This window comes from Boleophthalmus pectinirostris, unplaced genomic scaffold (genome assembly GCF_026225935.1).
Source record: "Boleophthalmus pectinirostris isolate CB_2022bp ecotype Guang Dong unplaced genomic scaffold, ASM2622593v1 HiC_scaffold_15, whole genome shotgun sequence".
Classification (NCBI taxonomy): Eukaryota; Metazoa; Chordata; class Actinopteri; order Gobiiformes; family Gobiidae; genus Boleophthalmus; species Boleophthalmus pectinirostris.
Genome location: NW_026571070.1, coordinates 31136955 through 31155981, shown reverse-complemented (window position 1 = coordinate 31155981; position 19027 = coordinate 31136955). Strand labels below are relative to the sequence as shown.

Sequence of the window (19027 nt, the reverse complement as noted above, 5' to 3'; positions counted from 1 at the left end):
ATGAGTCCAGCCTTGTAAATATACCATAAATCTTATGATAGAATTCCCAGCAAGAACAATATACGTCTTGATAAGAGTGGCGTGACTGTGCAAAAATGTGCGTCCCAATTGTGATGCCAGATGAGAAGAGCTGGCTTCGAAGTTTCTTTTTAGTTAACAAAACCGACTAAAACTGACAAGTTATAACAAATATTCTGAGAGGGAATATATTGCTTAAGTTCTAGACAGGTTTTTAGACTATATATACTTTTAATTCATCATTGCTGGACAAATAAAGGTTCTCTTAGCTTAGCGGGACAGATTTGTTATAAATAGAGTGACTGAGGTGATTTTATTTTTTTTTTCTTTTTGCATTTTTTGCGAGGGAGACAATTTACAGAAATGTAAGACCACGTGCACGGCAAAAAGTGGAGTGTTAAAATTGACTCTCACGGAATCAATTTTAACATTTTTTCAGGATTTATATGAGTCCAATCTGTTCTAGAGTTAATTAAGTTTTTGGAAATGTTAATTAAGTAACACTGGACCAAAGTTCTTGTTTAACCCCAAAATCAAGAGTTATATTAACATATATTATATTAACATATTATATTAACGAGTAAATTGATAACACTTTAAAGAGTTATCCTGATTTAGCTAAACAACTCACAGAAGTGTTTTATTTTTACACTTTATTTTAGTTAATTTAAGATGAACATAACTGGTTCAAACTGGTCTTCTCTTGCAGGAGTTTGAAGTGGTGGGTGGGAGGAGCCAAATTAACACTAGAGGAAGTTGAATTAACACTAGAGGAAGTTGAATTAACACTAGGGGGAGTTCAATTAAAACTAAGGAAAGTTTAATTAACACTAGGGGAAGTTGAAGTAACACTAAGAGAAGTTGAATGAACACTATGGGAGGTTGAAGTAACACTAGGTGAAGATAAATTCACACTAAGTAAAGTTGAAGTACCACTAGGGGAAATTCAATTAAAACTAGAGAAAGCTGAATTAACTTCTACCATATCAACTCTGGCAAATAACCCCAACTTTAACCCCCATTTAACTTTCAAATAGTTAAAACTACTCATAAACAACTCTGAAATATTTTACCCTGAAATTTTAACCCTCCAGTTATTGCTGTGTGGTAAAATTAAAGAAAATACTACAATTTAACGTTAAAGGTCACTTTCTATTGTCATTTTTTATTTTAATCATGGTATAAGAATCAGTTTTGAGTATCGAGTCTACTCCTTAGTATCGAAATGGAGTTTGAAATTTCAGTATCGTGACAACACTAATATTGACTGACTCTTATGTTCATCCTCGGTATTTTGTACAGGGAGAAAAACTCTGTCTTTGACCCAAATTCAAATTTAGCCCGGATCCAGCATCTGTGAAGTCACCGAGTTGCCCAGATTGAACTTCTTACCAGCTCAGCGAGCCTTAGCGGGCTGTTTGGCTAGCTTAAACGCCGCTTTATAGCAGGCCATAGGGGTTGGGGAACTCCAGATGCCTCACCAAACGCCAAGCTTTTGTCATGGCTGGCGGGCACAGCTCACCCCACAGCGGAGGAGACACTAGACAGGTCCAGAGCACACAGAGCTCACCCCCACACTCCGCTCTGGATCCTCCTACACTATAAACGCGCTCTGTGTTTAATGAGCGGGCAATTCCAGCTAATGCCTTTCATATGAGATCGAGATGGTCCCATAAAGTCAAAAGTAACCAGCGATTCAACAAAACGTACTGGTGATTTTTGGGAGGTCGGATTTTATCTTGTGTACTATTTCTTTCAGTGTTCGGTAAGATTTGAGCAGGATAAATTTGAATGTTTGCTTTTCAGATTCCAGAATGATATGAGATCGACTTAGACTTAGATTTACTTAGACAAACTTCATTGATCCACCAGGGAAATTGTTTGGAAATAAGATGGGGAAGAGACAGATTTCCATACTGATTACATTGTACTTTACCATGAAATATCCAAAACGTAAATGCACAAATGTTGAACCTGATCACAAAAACAACAATTTTTAGTTCAGCCTCGCATCTGTCTTCAATATTACTCCCTATAGAATGTTGTGAGGTCATCTGAAACCCAACAACTTCTGTGACTCACTATGAATACAAACTAAATACTAAAGTGTTTTGTTTACTATTTCTGTACTGCAGCTCAGGATTCTTAATTATTTTGTACATTTAGATTTTTTTTTTTTAGGAGTGTAACAATAACCAAAATACTGTGATATCGTATCATCAAAAGTCTCTCAATAATATCACGGGCTGTCACAATATATCGAATCACGAGTTCTTTTGCTTATGGTGGAGCAGTAACTAAAAAGAAAAGAGGGAACTCCATCGACCATGATCCTTTTAGTGAAAACTACATGAAGAAATAACAGTTCTAAGCACTTTGAAATCTTTGGATTAAGTTTTGTCAAGGCATTTTAAGAGGAAAAAGTAGAATATTCACATTTTTGTTAGTCTCCACAAAATACTGCAATAAATACTTCAGTAAATACTGTACTGTGAGATGTACAGTATATCATGAAAATATTGTACTGTGAGATTTAGATATTGTTACATCCCTATTTTTTATGCTTATTGTGCATAATTTCGAGTACTTCACCAGTCAAATGATTTTTAGCTATTGCCCACTGAGACTTTTAAAGTGAATTATCAACCAAATGTGGTGACTGAAACTTACTAAAAAGAGAATATGTCAGAATAAAGCGTATTATTGAGGAACATCCAAAACTGTTTTTTCCCCCTTTTTTGACTGTCTTTGTTCTAGAAAAGGTATTTTCCATGTGTGTCTTTTCGTATAGTCCAGATAATTTGGGATGCACCAAACAGTATTTTTGTTTTTTTTTTTCAGTTTTGATACCGATATTGATACTTGGGCTACTTTGAGTATCTGCTGATACTGATTACCTGTTACCAGTGTAGGGGCTGATTTTTCCGCCCTTAAAACACAGTTAACGTATTACAAATTGTATCCAAATGTGTTATGTAACTGCTATTTATCCTGCAAGTAACAGCTGAACAACTTTGTAGGAATTAAAGTTCAAACATTCTGAAGTATTCTGGATTTTGGCTGAACCAATGTCATATCACTGATATCCAAGATATTTGATGCACTATGATATTTGTGCATTCCTACCAGATAATGGTAATGATCATTAATCTATAATGCACTTCAAAACTGTTTATTGTCACAGGTCTATAAGCAGTTATCAGCCTCTGTCCTTGCAGTGTTTCAGTTCCTCTCAGGTTTTTTTGGACGGCTCCGATCACTCAAATGCTCTGGCCAGGACCCATTTGTTTTCCTACTAAATATTAGCGCCCGGAGCCTGTGAGTCATGAGACACATCTTTCATCTGTGTCCGATTCGTCACCTACTTTCTCAACGCCGCTCTTTGCATCAAAAATATAAAAAAAAACTCCACACGGAGACAAAGCAGAGCCGCACATGTTTGCACGGAACACGGCGCGCTCCAGCAGACATGTTCAGAGAATGTGGATACATCAAGTTTGAGAAATTAACATTCTTTTTCCCTCTTGTATTTTTCAGAAACCACAGACCATGGATCAAGTAAATGTGACAAGTAAGTTGGCTTTTTCCAAATATGTGAGAGGAATTTCAAAAAGAGTCCGTCTGCACAGTATCCACCTGTTATTTGAATTTACGTATTATTTTGCGTTAATAATCCAAAGGTTGTGACATCAGTGAAATCCTATTTTGAAAGATGAACTATAATAAAACATAAATAATGTTTGCACAATATACACATATTTACAGAGAAATAATGTTAAATTTAGGCTTAATTTTAAATGCTCATAGTCCACAGTCTACACATTGCAAATGATATTGTTTTTCTGTTTTTAACACAGGGGTCTCCAATCTTTTCTCCAGTGAGCTACCTTTAAAAAAAATGCCAGAGAGCTACCAATTTCTAGCCAGGCTCGCGCCACCTACTGCTTCCACTCAGTTTCATTTCTGTCCAGCGACTAGATCAGGAACCAGAATACAATAGACGGTTCGCAAAAACCCCGAAAGTGCAAGTTCGGGCACCAGCCAATCAGTGAAGAGCCATAGATTCAGGGTTGTCAATGATTCCCAAGATCGTGGATTTAAAGCCAGAACAAAGAGAATGTTTTGTGAATTTATCAAGGGGAAAAATTTTATTGTCCTTCTTCCTACGGGATTTGGGAAAAGCTTAATATGCCAGTTAGCCCCATTAGCGGTGCATTACATACGTGACTACCAAATATCAGCGATTGGTTAAATGATAAAAAGTACCCACCTACCGTCGAACAAACAAATTCTAATTCTGCGAGGTCAGACGGTTTCTACAAAGTGAAACCGGCTGATGAATCAGGCTAACCAGTTTCAGCAGTCACAAGGAAACTGAGTAAATATAAGAGCAACGGTGAGCCTTAGAACGGGGAACATATATAAAACATAAACCATTATCCATTTATCAGTGCACCAAGTTATGCATCAAAATAATATATTTACATTGGTAATTCATTAAATTTACTTACTATCCACAATACATAGACTTCAGAAATCCCTTGGTGAGGTACCTGGAAGGGGGTGGAGAGCTCCTGGTAGGTTGGAGACCCCTGTTTTAACAATATTAAAGGTGCACTGTGTGATATTTCTGGTGGGGGATCTGCCAGCTAGTTGTCTCCATGGAAACGGTCTTGCTTTGTCTGGAATATTCTATATGGTCTTAAACTTATCTTTTTTTTTTTTTTTTTGTTAAAAATACCTTAAAACACAAATTCTAATCATGAGTAAGGTTGTGTCTTCACAGATCTGACTTGTAACGTGGGTTTTGTACTCTCCATACAGATAGATTAGGTTCAATTCAATACTGTGGGACATTCCAATCAAAGCAATGATACATATCCACTAAAAATGTTACATACTGTACCTTCAGAACCATATTTTGACTTTTTACTTGCAAGATTTAACATAGAAACTATTTGTGTAGCTATGCAGAGCACTCACTGTCCCAAGTGTGTGTATTTGCACTGTGGTTTCACAACGTGGTTTATGACAATTATTTTTATTACAAAAACATTTACACTGTAGTACTTTTGGCCTTTAACAACTCAAACGTGTAAATGAAAGAGCCGACATGCTTACATCAATCTTTTGGAGAAGTGATGTACATTGTTGAAGGTTACAGTCTGCTGACGTACGCGGCTCTGTTCACTCCCACTGTTCTTATCACAAAAACACTTCTTCAGTCTCTAAACTCACGTGCTTCTCTGTGTGTGTGTGTGTTGTGTGTGTGTGCGCAGTAGCAGCGGCAGCAGTGGGGGGGCAGCGGCGCACAGGCACAGGGTGAAGGGCAGAGATGAGACGTACTGGAGGGAGATGAACGCCGCCATGGCCCTGACCAACCTGTCCCAGACCAGCAGCGACAGCCCCCCCGGCACCACCAGCTGCATCATCCAGAAGTCCTCTCACATAGCAGAGATCAAGACTGTCAAAGTGCCACTCATGCCCAAGTACTGACCCACACTTTACTATGCAACCACCGGGACCAAACACCAGTGCTGAGCAGAGACTCTTTTCTAATGTTAACTTATTTTCATAAGTTTGAGATTTCTTTTTTTTTTTGTATGCTATGTATTTGCCGAAGTGCCTTTGGAAGTATTACTGTGCCCAATGTAAACTCGATGTGCCTATTTGAGAAGAAGTATGATTTTTATGAAACCTACGCTACAGTTGTGCCTTAAAAATGTGTTGGAGTATAAACCCCAGACCTTAAAGTCAATATTGATCAGACACAGTATTTAATTCAGTTATATCTGCTAACAATTAACTATTCAAAATGGCTTCCAATCATTACCATTTAACAAAAGCTCTCAAGTGTCTTCCTCCAGCGTCTGCTTTCTGCTCCAAAGCACATGCTTTTAATGACAGATTGGCTGTAGACCCTTGCTTTAAAAAAAAAAAAAAGCTGATCATTGACCATTTTAAACAGCTGGATCTCTATTTGATTCAAATTAGACTTGCTAATGCTACCAAACCATGCGACGAGTCTCCACTCTGGCTTTGAAGCGTGCAATCTAGGGATAATTGTAAAACTGACATATATTGATGGAATAATTTGAAGTACAAATACAGTTTTCAAATAGTCTGGCTAATTTCAAAATACAGATTGAACACTTTAAAGCCACGCAATAAAAGAACACATCATTATATAACACATTTGATAATACTCACAGAATGAAATAAGAATAACAAAAGCTGTTGCTCAACTTTTTCAAATTTAAAAACAGACTTTCGAAGTTCCATGTAAACAGCAGGTGTGCGCAGAACAAGCTGAACTGGCCTCAGATCCCAGTGCAAGGTCTTAGGGCCCAACCTGCTTTTACAAACAACAACTATGCATCACTATGGTCTTTGTTTAGGCTGGACTCTTCCCTCTGACTGAAACCACAACAGTGTTTTGTCTCCACTGGGCTTCCGTAGCATCCAGACGTCATGTGTGGAGTAGATAAGCAGCCGCTCTTCACGGCCTTTGCCAGTCACGTGTCTTCAAATGCAAAAAGTCAGATCTAGGTCATTACCGTATTTTCCGGGCTATTAGACGCACTCTTAAGCCTCTAACACCATCAAAAAACGACCGCACCCCGCAATCCAGAGCGCCCAATACACGAATCCACTCAGGTGTCCCAGCACCACTTCAGTAAACTACAAAGCTGCACCACCCGCAGAACACACAAACACACACGGAGCAGACAGCGACCGCACAGTGACAAACACCCACAGACACACTCATCACTCCACGCCGACGAGGAACTAGAACGAACCACAAAAGCGAGTCCAATGTACCACTCTGAGCCGCAACTGAACAACTGAGTCACTGCGAACACGCCGACAATCCGTTGGTCCCAGACAGCACCCTCCCTACACACCACAACTGAACAAAGCCCAGAGTCACCGTGAACGCACCAAACAAACAAAACCACTCACCCATCACACTGTTGTGTTTCCTTTAAAGTCCTGTGCGGTTTATTTGTGAAAAAAGTTTGAAAATAGACCATTTAATGACAGTGTGTCTTATAATCCAGTGCGTCTAATAGCCCAGAAAATACTAACTCAAATTAAGACTTGATTTTAAGATTTGACTTCACAAGTAAAATGATCTGCCCGTGTAATATGTGTATTCTTCATTCAAGAAACATACAACTTTACTTTATACAAACTCCAAAGAGCACATATTATGCAAAATTGACTTTTCCCACTAAATACAAAGTCGTCCTCTCCAAGCACTCTAAAATGCTCCCTTAACATTTTGCCAAGATTGTTGCGTCACAGGTAATAGTGCTTCGTTTTTAAGCCCAGAAACCATCAGTGGACTGTGGTCAAACTGTGTTCACAACAAACACACGCCTCGATTAGTATTCACAGAGGAAAAGGGACTTCAATTGTTTACTTTCTAAATGCCTCGTTAGAAATGGAGGTGAAGTTTAAAATTTTCCAAATGCAGACATTATTTTCAAGTTAGAAAATGTGAAATACTTATCCCACGTTGACCGAAAACACATTTAAAAGAGAATTAAAGCCTTACAAATGGAGGTGTTTTCCTATTTTCCACTGGTAGATCATTTTCCTTGTCGAAGTGAAGTCTTTTATTCTTGCCGTGTACACACTGACACATTGACACACATACTGCATTATTCAGTGTGCAGGAACGACGCTGTGACCTTAAAAGGGATGATATGATGAACTTTCGCATGTTTGCTTCTCAGTGCGAGATAGGGCCACCAGCCGCCACACCCCTCCCCTCTCTCCTCGCGTCCTTCTGCCTTTTGATCCGCGGCCTTTTCAGCTGTTCAGAATTATGTTCAAATGAGTGTTTACAAGAGCCCAAAGGAGAGACTTAAGAGCGCTTTTTCTGCCTCAATCTCTCATTATTATGTCAAAAGCCGCCAGTGTTTGTGCATGTGTGGTCTGTTTGCTCTTGATCAAAATGACAGATCGTCCGATATGATTTTTTTATATTTGACTCGCTGCTCCGGCCGATAACTAATATTTGCCGATACCGATACTAAAATTGTGTAACTCAGCAAATCCCTCAAAGTTATGTTATTATAGTAAAGTTCACAAATTACCCTTTTTTTCACTTTTGTAAAATGTACAGACAATTTGGGAATGACACATGGGCACGCAAAGACCCGGGAGGTGCAGAAAAATGTGCAGAGCAAAATATTTGACCTAAATATCAGCTACATTTTTCTTTATCGGACCGGTACCGAGACCCTCCAGTACACAGCAAAAAGTGGAGAGTTAAAATTGACTCTCACAGAATCAATTTTAACATTTTCTCAGAGTTTATATGCGTCCAATCTGTTCTAGAGTTAATTGAACTTTTTTTTGGAATTGTCAATTAAGTAACACTGGACCAAAATTTCTGTTTAACCCCGAAATCAAGAGTTATATTCATGTTTTGCGAGTAAATGGATAACACTTTGTAGAGTTATCCTGATTTAGCGAAACAACACACAGAGGTGTTTTATTTTTACTTTTTTTTTGTTTGGTTGTTGTTGTTTTTTTTGTTTTTGTTTTTTTTTTTATTTTAGTTAATTTAAAATGAAATTATGCACAAATCTGGTTCAAAATGGTCTTCTCTCGCCGGAATTTGAAATGGTGGATGGGAGGAGCCAAATTAACACTAGGGGAAGTTGCATTAACTCTAAAATAAGTTGAATTAACACTAGAGGAAGTTGAATTAACACTAAGGAAAGATGAATTAACACTAAAAGGTGAATTAATACAAGGGGAAGTTAAATTAAATCTAAGTAAAGTTGAATTAACATGAAGGGAAGTTAAATTAACATTAGAGGAAGTTGAATTAACACTAATGGAAATTGAAATAACACTAAGAGAAGTTGAATTAACTTCAACCATATCAACTCTGGCACATAACCCCAACTGGAATCCTCATTTAATAGTCTAATCTAATAGTTAAAGTAACACTTTTTGTATTAAAAACAACTCTGAAATAATTTACTCTTAAATTTTTAACTCTCCATTTTTTGCTGCGTATCACTGATCTGGAAATTAGAACCATACGCCCAACCGTATCCCTGATCAAAACTCTGCTTGACTGTCTGTTAGTCTGGGGCTCTTATGTCATCAGATGGAAAGAATCTAAAACTGAAGCAACGATGCTCACGCTGTAATGTCCTGTTTGTTTAAAGAAGCACTATGTTACTCAACTCCATGGAGATGTTATTACTTGGCCTGAGATGTTCTGGAAGTACGGCATTAAACTCATCTGTCTTGTATCTGGTACAAGAGTGGAGAGTAGAGTGGATGTATGTAAGCTTAATGCATTACTGTGGAACATTTCAGGTAAGCATTAACAACCAGGTGGCGACCTCTAGAGTTACATAGTGTACCTTTCATTACAATAGAGTCTCGGACTTCCGGTCATTGTGCAATTCATACTGGGAAGGATTTTCTGAAAAAGTGAGCATCAAACCTCCATGTTTGTTTTCCCAGTGGGATGTGTCTATTGACAAAGTTGATCTTTTCTAGTCTTTTGAACCATATCACTTTTGTTTCTGGTTCTGATATTGTCATATTTTAGTTTTGGGATTTGGACATCGTTAATTGTGTGGTTGTTGGATCCTAACAGCGGAAAATGGCTCGAAAAATTTGTTTGCGAACTCCATAAATGCAAAAGTGAATCAGATGTGTGTGACTGCAAACCTCTGTTCAAACTGTTTCTCTTCCCAACGGAATTGAAAAATAGTGAAAGGCGAAGGTGATGGGCAGGATTGATCCACGGGAAGGATGAAAAAGGAAACCTCTGACTGCCTAAATCACCCCGAGTTTGCAGAGAACATTTTGTATGTGGAGCGACATCAAAGCAAAATCCCAATCCCTCGCTCATATTTGGTTACAAATTTAAAAAGTCAACGCCAAAGTGAAAGTCACCAGCTGTTCACCAAGAAACACCTTCCACTGCAAAGAGACCAAGACGTGAATGTTGCTGTAAAACCACAAGAACAAGAAAGTGCAGCTCAGTCTGTTTGTCTTCTGTTCCTCTCACTTAACAAACGGGATCCCGCTTTGATGACGCTCCACATACAAAATGTTCACTGCAAACTCGGGATGATTTAGGCAGTCTTTTTCCTCTTTCCTGTGGATCAATCCTGCCCATCGCCTTCAGCTTTCACTTTTTTTCAATTCCTTTGTGAAGAGAAACAGTTTGAACAGAGGTTTGCAGTCACACACATCTGATTCACTTTTGCATCTATGGAGTTCACAAACACATTTCTCGAGCCGTTTTCCGCTGTTAGGATCCAACAACCACAACAATTAACGATGTCCAAATCCCAAAACTAAAATATGACAATATCAGAACCAGAAACAAAAGTGATATGGTTCAAAAGACTTGAAAAGATCGACTTTGTCAAAAGACACATCCCACTGGGAAAACAAACATGGCGGTTTGATGCTCACTTTTTCGGAAAATCCTTCCCAGTATGAATTGCACAATGACCGGAAAGTCCAAGATTCTTGATGCATGTATTTCTCAGTATTGTTTAAGATTTGGTTACATTTCAGTATTAACACCATTTAATCTGAGCGTTCTAAATTTGAATACATTCCTACAGCTTTTATCAGTTTGTGTCATCCTGAAACTGTCATCGACTTTGTTTGATCAACTACCTGAACACAGAGAATCTTCTAGTTTATATCAGTATTAATCAGCAGTTATAATGTTAGCTCTGAAACTAGTATTAAATGAAAAGAGATTCAAAAGGACAGAGGTACTTTTTTGGTATTTGTTTTGGCAGGGAAATATTTCTAAGCAAGTACAGCCATGTTAAACGTGTAAAAGTAGCCAGCGAAATAAATGTTTGCAGCGTTTGTGTAGAGAGAGGGTCTTCCCCGCTGTTTGATTTACCATTGAGTGTATACGGGACACAAAAATCCTTATCAGTATTACCTGTCAGTCACCCAAGCTAATATTTGTACTGTATTTTGACTTTTGATCCAAATGTTGTGTTGTTTTTGACTGAGCTACAGAAAGAGCTTCTTTTGTCATCGATGGAAAGAATCTCTTTTATAGAAGTGCACTAATGTTCTGTGCATATGTTCAGACGCGTGCAGCCAAGTTTTCAAGCAGGGGAAATCAAGTCGGACTTATGGGAGAAAGTCAGGTTGGCTCTGTGCTCTGACTCTTTCATTTATACAGTAGCCTATATATTTTGAAGGTACGGTTTATACGTGTCAAAATGCGCAGTTTGGTGTACATTGTATTTTTGTTTTTTTGACAAACCCAGACTGCGCGTACGGTCACAGACTTTGGTGAAGCTGCACAATTAGGATTTTGGACGTTTTTTTGTCTTGAATGTGCGTATTTTACAAGCTGCACTTAAAATAACAAACTCGGAGGAGCTTGTTGGAGATGGCGTGCCGACGGAGGCGTGCTGAAGGGAAGCGCGCTCTCCGGACCCCGGGCTCTGTTTGCTCTGCGTCGGGGGTCACACGTGTTTCTGATCGGGCTGTAGCCCCGCCCCCTCCTCCTCCTGTTTCCAATCACACTCTGAACCCAGGACACCTCGCACCTCCAGGACCACGGGAGGCTCTCAGTGTCTTCAGTCACTCAGTCGTCCTACTGCACAGAGCGGAGACAGTATGAACCCGGACTCACCACAGGCCAGACCCGTCAGGTTTGGTTGCCTTTTTCAGCACAAACCCTGAATTCACAGCCTTTCTGAACACAGGAAGCAAAGGCCTGTATTACAAAAAGCCTTTAAATTATTTTGAACTTTGTCAAACAAAGACATTAGGGTGTTTTTTATTGTTAAGTTATATAAATTCAGATTTGTTTCTTTCGACAGAGACTGGATTTACATCCAATGACCAAATGCATATCTCTTGTATTGTCTCATTTGCTTTTATGTACTTTGTAATTTGTTTTTTATTAAGCTGTTTTTGTCAAAGCAATGAATAAATTTTAATGAAATACAATTGTTGAATTTCTTCTTAAGTACTGTGGCCTACATTCAGATCTTTAAAATAGGTTTTCACTAGGCTATTTCTATAATGAAAAATTATATATTGGTTAACAGTAAACTGCATAATCTAAATGCTTAATTACATCTTTGTTAGTATTTATAAAGTACTTTCAATGCATTTTTGTCTAAGGGTGTATTTTGCGAGTACTAACCCATCAACTATTTTCTTCCCATTAAAGTAGTGAAGATCACAGTAGATGTTTTTGTCCATACTCTGAAATCTGAAGTATTAATAAGTGTTTAATTAATACCAACTAATAACTAAGTAACAGCTAATTAGCATTCCAGTTACAACTTAGTTAGATAATTAATGAATATGTGGTCCCTAAACTAAACTATACAATTTCACTAGAACCATTTGAATTATTTCAACCTTAGAATTGCCAATCTCCACTGAACTGATAGTAAAAGGAGGTGTTCACTTGAAAACTACCACTGTATGACATCACAAGGTGGAACAGAGCATTTGGAGCTCTGGAGATGTAGACAGAGTAATAATAACAAACTAAAAACACTCAAACATGTGTGAATGAAACAACACACAACTCTGGATATGTTTTTGCATTCCACTCCATTTTACAATTACATTTAGTAGTATATATAATTAAGTAGGTATATAATATAATTTAGTAGTATATATAATTAAGTAGGTATATAATATAATTTAGTAGTATATAATAGTGTTGGGATCATTTAAATCTACGTTATTATGAGTATTTTCATGTAATACAGTTTTTTTTTAATTACTCCAGTGCAGATTTATTATAAGCATCAACATGAGACTGCTGTGTGCTGTCACATCTAATTATGCACTGCTTTTTATCAGTTATGAATCAGAAAGTAACGCTGGTGCACAGTTAGCATGCTAGTTGTTATAAACATTACTGTGATGGAAAAACTCTGGTTTGGCTTTTGAAAGTTGTGGAAAATGCTTATAAACTCTTCATGGTGAATCGTTATGATGCTCAGAATGCATTAGGAAAGTGAGGAATAAGCTTGGACCACTGTAAACTCTTCAAATTAAGCTACTGTATTTTTCGTCGATCCGGAGTATAAGTCGCACCAGCCAAAAAATGCGTAATGAAAAAGAAAAAAACATATAGGTTGCACCGGACTGAGACCAGGACTTCAGAGACCAGGAACCGAACATTTCCTGTTAAAAGTCAAGTTCTAGTAATAACAACAGAAGAGAGAACAACAGACTGTTAACATCACATATGAACAGTTCTTCAGATAAACTGTAACATAAACAACAGAACAGAACAAGTTTACCAAACTCTCCATCTCACTCCAAATCACTAAATCCATTCAATTCTTCATCCACTTCTGAGAAACTTGATGACCTCTGGAGGTAAACAGAGCACCGCTTCCTCTTCTGTGTCGCTGTCGTCAGACTCAGCATCAGTTCCAGTTAGAATTATTCGTGTCTTTCTGAATCCCGACAGGATGGTTTCAGTGTCACTGAAGTTTAGGCTTTGTCCATCCATCCAGTGACTTCAGGAAAGTTGCATGGTGCATCCTCCCGGTGTCACAAGTTTCTCACTCACTCCAAACTTTCTTTCTGCTGCTCGATTAGCATTTTTCACAATTTACAGTTTGTAATCTGCAAAATCTGATTTTCTTTTTTGGAGTATTTGTGTTCAGTCTTCTCAGTCGTCTTTATAAGTTTGTTTAAATGTTACATTTTCAGTGGTGCAGAAGTAATGGTGCGATCGACTGACATGATACAGACAGAACAGAGGCTCTTTCTGCAGGAGACATGTGCAGTAGAGTGAAGTGACAGTGGTACAGGAGGAACAGGAGCAGCAGATACTCACACACAAGACTAGAGCCTCTAGACCAGGGGTGCTCAATACATCGATCGCGATCTACAGCATAGAGAAGATCTACAGAACAGACCTACTGCCACATTTGGCTGAAGTTTGTCTAACAAAAGTGCACAAATGCTTCTGTGTTTGTCACGATGTGCGTTTGGTTTGGTAAACGTGCAGAGGCTGGTAAATATCACTGCAAAACCAGAAAAGAATGTAACTCCAGTTTGGAACTTTAAAAAACAGGTTTAAAAATCTTCCTTCACTTTTTTCACAGTTTTGTGTAAAGTGCCAGAGGAAGTTCTCTTAAAGAAGAGGTTCTCAAACTGTGGGTGAGGGTCCAAAAAAGGGGCACAGAGTGTTTCAGTGCAGTTTGCTTGGCTTAGTATTAGGCAGATCTTTATGACTTTGTCATTTTGTAAGTAGCTCACATGCTGAAAAAGTGTGAACACCGCTGTTCTAGACGCTTCACTGTGAACATTTTGCTGTGTAAGTTGCACAGGAGTATAAGTCACAGGAAACACCCAAACCATGAAAAAAGTGCAATTTATAGTCAGAAAAATACAGTAATTAGATTTTTCTGCAGAGTTTAAGTACAAAATCATATTCAGCAGTTTTAGTGTTTGTGGTACAGTACACAGGGTTTCATTACAAGTGTGCTCTGCCTGCTTTGCTGTTTTGGAGATGGTGTTTATTATTCATAAGACAGTGCGGTTGTGAGAGCTAAACACGCTAATCCGGACCAAAACACTGCAGCAGTTACATGTACACAACAGGACGCTGCACAGACCACACGCCACACATTAGCGGTCTGGGCCTCGCTGAGTCCTGAGGATTTCTACTTTCGGAATGTTGGCCGTTCCAGGTTTAGGTTCAGCAAAAAGATCGATATCTGAACGTATGGAATGTGGGAGCAGACTGGAAGGCCGACAAAACAGACGACAATGTAGATCTAAATATAGGTGTAAAGCAAAAAGGGAGAAGTGTGCAGTTTATTTATTAACATCATCATTAGCTGTATCTGTAGCTCCTTTTAACTTTAGTTCAGTAGAGATCAGCAATTCCAGGTCTGAAATCATCCAAATGATTCTAGTGAAGGTGTATGAAGTTTAGAAACACAGTGGAGCACTTCCTGTATTATCACATGACATCACAAGGTGGAACAGAGTGTTTTCTGTTTGAGGGAAGAACTCAAATGTGCAGGGTTTGTGTGTTAAATATGTGAATGAAACAAAACACAACTCCAGGTGTGTTTTATGAGGAAACATTATCAGAGATCAGAAAACAGTGTAAAATGGACACTTCTTTAAAACTTGTTTATCGACCTTTAACCTTGATGTTAACCAACTTAATAATGCAGCTGTTGATGAATAACTTTTAAAAATATATACTTCAAACCTCCACTCCACAAAAATGCCAACAGAGGGTGCTCTGACACATTGAAATCTAAACATCTAAAGTTCAGTATGAGGTAGAACCTTCTTGCCCGTGTGTTGGCTCCAAACATTTTAGCAGAAGCTATGGGGGCGCTAAGGTCTTCATGGAGGAGCACACATGGCGTCAGACTGGGGCGACATGGCGTTCAGTTTACATGCAAAGTCTAAGTGGACGCTGCAGCTTGTCTTCAGGCGTCATCTTGAGCGTTTAGGCGTCAATGCTCTGGACACGAGTTCAGGGAATCAGCATCAGAATTTGAACATCAATCAGTCGGGGACTTCTATGCAGTGATGGAGCGACGTTATTACCTGGAAGAAAGTGAAGAAAGAGAAAGACCCAGGAACCAGAGCCAGGAGCCACAAACACCATAAAACAAAAAACCTACACCGTGTCATTAGCAGAGTGTAAATATACATGCGCCACAACCGCCGAGCCGATCACCTCCACTGATGGCTTTTATGGAATAAATACAATAAGTCTCTTGACCGGGAAAACAAGGCACTCGCAGACAGTTTTGGGAGTAACGCGTTATAAAAGTAACAAATTACTGTAATGTATTGTTTTTTGTTGTGACGCAGTAATGTTCGGCATTACAGGGGAAAAAATTTGTAATTTTTACTCGGTACAAATGTCAGTAATGTGGGTTACAATGCTTTTTGTTTAACCTGGACTGAAGTGGTGGGTTTTTCTTCATACAAGAGACATGCGAAAGGACCGGCACAGAACTCCACACTTCACGAGAAGAAAGCGCAGCTGATGTCCGATCACACCCTGCTCCATGGACTCTGGGTAATCTCAGGGGCGGTCCTAGATTACAAGTTCTAGTCCAAGATTAGTCTTGGTTTGGTCCTGGTTTAGACCTGGGTCAGTTCTGGTTCAGCTCTGGTTTAGTCCTAGTTTACTCCTGGTTTAGACCTGGTTTAGTCTTGGTTCAATTCTGGTTTAGTCCTGGTTCAGTCCATATACGGCACAAAAGTTCAGCATTTTTGCAGAACTTGTTATTTTGAGCAACTTAAAAGTAATACAATAGTCATGTAATGTTTTACATTTTAAATACAGTAATATTGTAATGTAACAAATGACTTTGAAATGACAGTAACAAGTAAAAAATAACACATTACAGTTTTAAAGTCACTTGCCCAACAGTGCTCGCAGACCGCAGCAGATGCCCTGGAAGTACGTTAAGTATTTAAGTATTTCTTCCATTCATCCAGTGTCCAAGACGAGCATCGGGGGCGTCTGATCTCAAATGCAAAGTGTCCAACGAGGCGTCTAGAGGGTTTTCTGACGCCCCGGTCCAAAAGCAGCATAAATCTCTGACGTTTCATCGCAGCTGAAGCTCAGAGTGTGCACTACCATATGTCTCACTGTTCTAATCAGGTTTAAATGTCGTTAGTCAGTAATGATTAAAAAAAGTGAAATAGCTTGTTTATTGTAGCCTTTGAGCGGTGTCCATCTGAACATTTTTCATTGAGACTGGATGTTGTTCTGTCCTGCTAATTCTACACTTTAATGATGTGACTTCTGTGACTTTTGAACAGTTCATTAATGTGAGCAGTTGGAATTGGCTCTCATTTTTTAAAAGAACCAAATTTTTCTTTCTTAGATTTAGACTTAGACAAACTTTACTGACCCACGAGGGAAATGACTTGGACACAGAAGCTCACACATCACATTATACAGAGTGTCCCAACAAATTTGACATCAGTTCACAGTCCAGTGATTTTGGCAATTCTTGTTGAAATAGCCTCAAATTTCCACAGAATGTCTAGAAGCAGATCAAGATTTTATATTTAATGTTTTATTTTTGTTCTGTTTTCAGGTTGAGCCGTTCACTCCTGAAGAGAAGTCGTTTGTGTACCAGATCCTTTAGCCCTGCATAAGCCTTCGTCTTTACATTTTTGATTCCAAGTCCAAATTTGTTGCCAGTTGGTGAAGTTTTTCCAAATGTTACATTGAAGCTGCACAGTCTTGGGTGAGTGTGTGTGGGCAGATTCTAAGACCCAAAATGACTTCTCTTTGGGACTGAACGACTCAACCTGAAAACAGAACAAAAATAAAATATTCAGTATGCAATTTTGATCTGTTTCTATACATTCTGTGAAAATTAAAGATTATTTTAACAAGAATTAACAATTATCGGCCTGTGAAATGATGTCAGATTTTTTTGGGACACCCTGTATTATCATTAGCCTGATTCATCAGCTGGTTTCACTTGATTCATTAGACGGTAAGGTTACCTTTTTTTTTTTATTTAACCAATAGCTGTTATTTGCTCATGATGTATGTAATGCGCTGGAACACTCTGTGTTGTACAAGTAATTACCGGCTTCACAGCTCTTTGCTGATTGGCCGGTGCACGGTCTACAACATCCAGGGTTCTTGCAAACGTCTAGTGCAGGAGTCTCCAACCTTTTTCCTCTGGTGAACTACCTTTATGAAACAAAAATGCCAGAGAGCTGCTTATTTTAACATTTGCAAGAAATTGAAAACGTACAAGAGCTATGACAAGTTTGGACGGGGAACAGTTAGATGAACATAAACCATTATCCATTTATTAGTGCACAGGCATGAAAATAACACATTTACAAAGAAATAAATCAGACTTTAATTGTTAAGCGCATTACATATCAGTCAGAATTCATCTCTTGGCGAGCTACTTGGAAGAGAGTTTCTGGTAGCTCCCGAACTACAGGTTGGAGACCCCTGGTTTAGTGTATTCCGATTCCTGACCTTGAGACATTCCTGGAGAGAAATGAAATTGAGCGGAGGCACTAGGTGGCACCTATCCAGTCTGGTGCCACCTAGTGCCTCTGCTCATTTTCATTTCTCTCCAGCGACTACATGATCAATCAGAATACACTAGATGGTTCGCAAAAACCTCGAAAGTGCAAGTTCGGGCACCAGCCAATCAGTGAAGAGCCAGACATTCAGTGTTGTCAACACTTCCAGAGATCGAGGATTTAAAACTGGAACAAAGAGAATGTTTGGTGAATTTTATCAAGGGGAAAGACGTTATTGTCCTTCTTCCTACAGGATTTGGGAAAAACTTAATACACCAGTTAACCCCGTCAGCATTACATACGTCACGACCAAATAGCATCGAGTGAACGAATTCAAAACACTGCGAGGTCAGACAATCCGTGGATCATTCTTTCATTTGTTTTTCAATATAAAACCAAAAATAAGAAAATGAAAAAAACAACAGTTTTCTTCATTATTTGTCTCCAAAACCAAAATGTAAAAACAGATAATGATTCGTTTTTTCAGTTTTCAATTTTGTGTTTAAATGAAAAATGGAAAAAACAGATAACTGCCGTTTCTCGTTTACGTGACTTCTGTAACTGCAATGTCGGACTGAACCAGGACTGATCCAGGTCCAGAGCAGGACCAGAGCGGACCCCGAGCTTTGCCTCAGCTTCAAGCTCCGGCCCTGTCGTGGGCTCTGAGCCTCCGGTCTGGTCCCGGTCTGGTCTTGGACCTGGATCAGTCCTGGTTCAGTCCGTATGCAGCGTTAAAGTCCGACATCGCAGTCACCGAAGTCATGTAAACGGGAAACAGCCGTTATCTGTTTTTTCTATTCTTCATTTAAACACAAAATCAAAAACTGAAAAAATTAATCATTATCTGTTTTTTAATTTTGGTTTTGGAGACAAATAATGAAGAAAACTGTTGGTTTTTTGTTTTCTTATTTTTGGTTTTATATTGAAAAACGATTGAACGAGTGATACA

The 19027-nt window shown here is 38.7% G+C and overlaps 1 protein-coding gene across 1 annotated transcript in view; it reads left to right on the top strand.

Moving 5' to 3' along the window:
- mkxa (mohawk homeobox a) overlaps positions 1-5514 on the top strand; it is a 42273-nt gene extending 36759 nt beyond the window's left edge. The window contains exon 6 of the mRNA XM_055151083.1: positions 5304-5514. Within this exon, the coding sequence (XP_055007058.1) occupies positions 5304-5514 (211 nt within the window). The remainder of the gene's footprint in view (positions 1-5303) is intronic.
- Positions 5515-19027: the final 13513 nt, after the last annotated feature.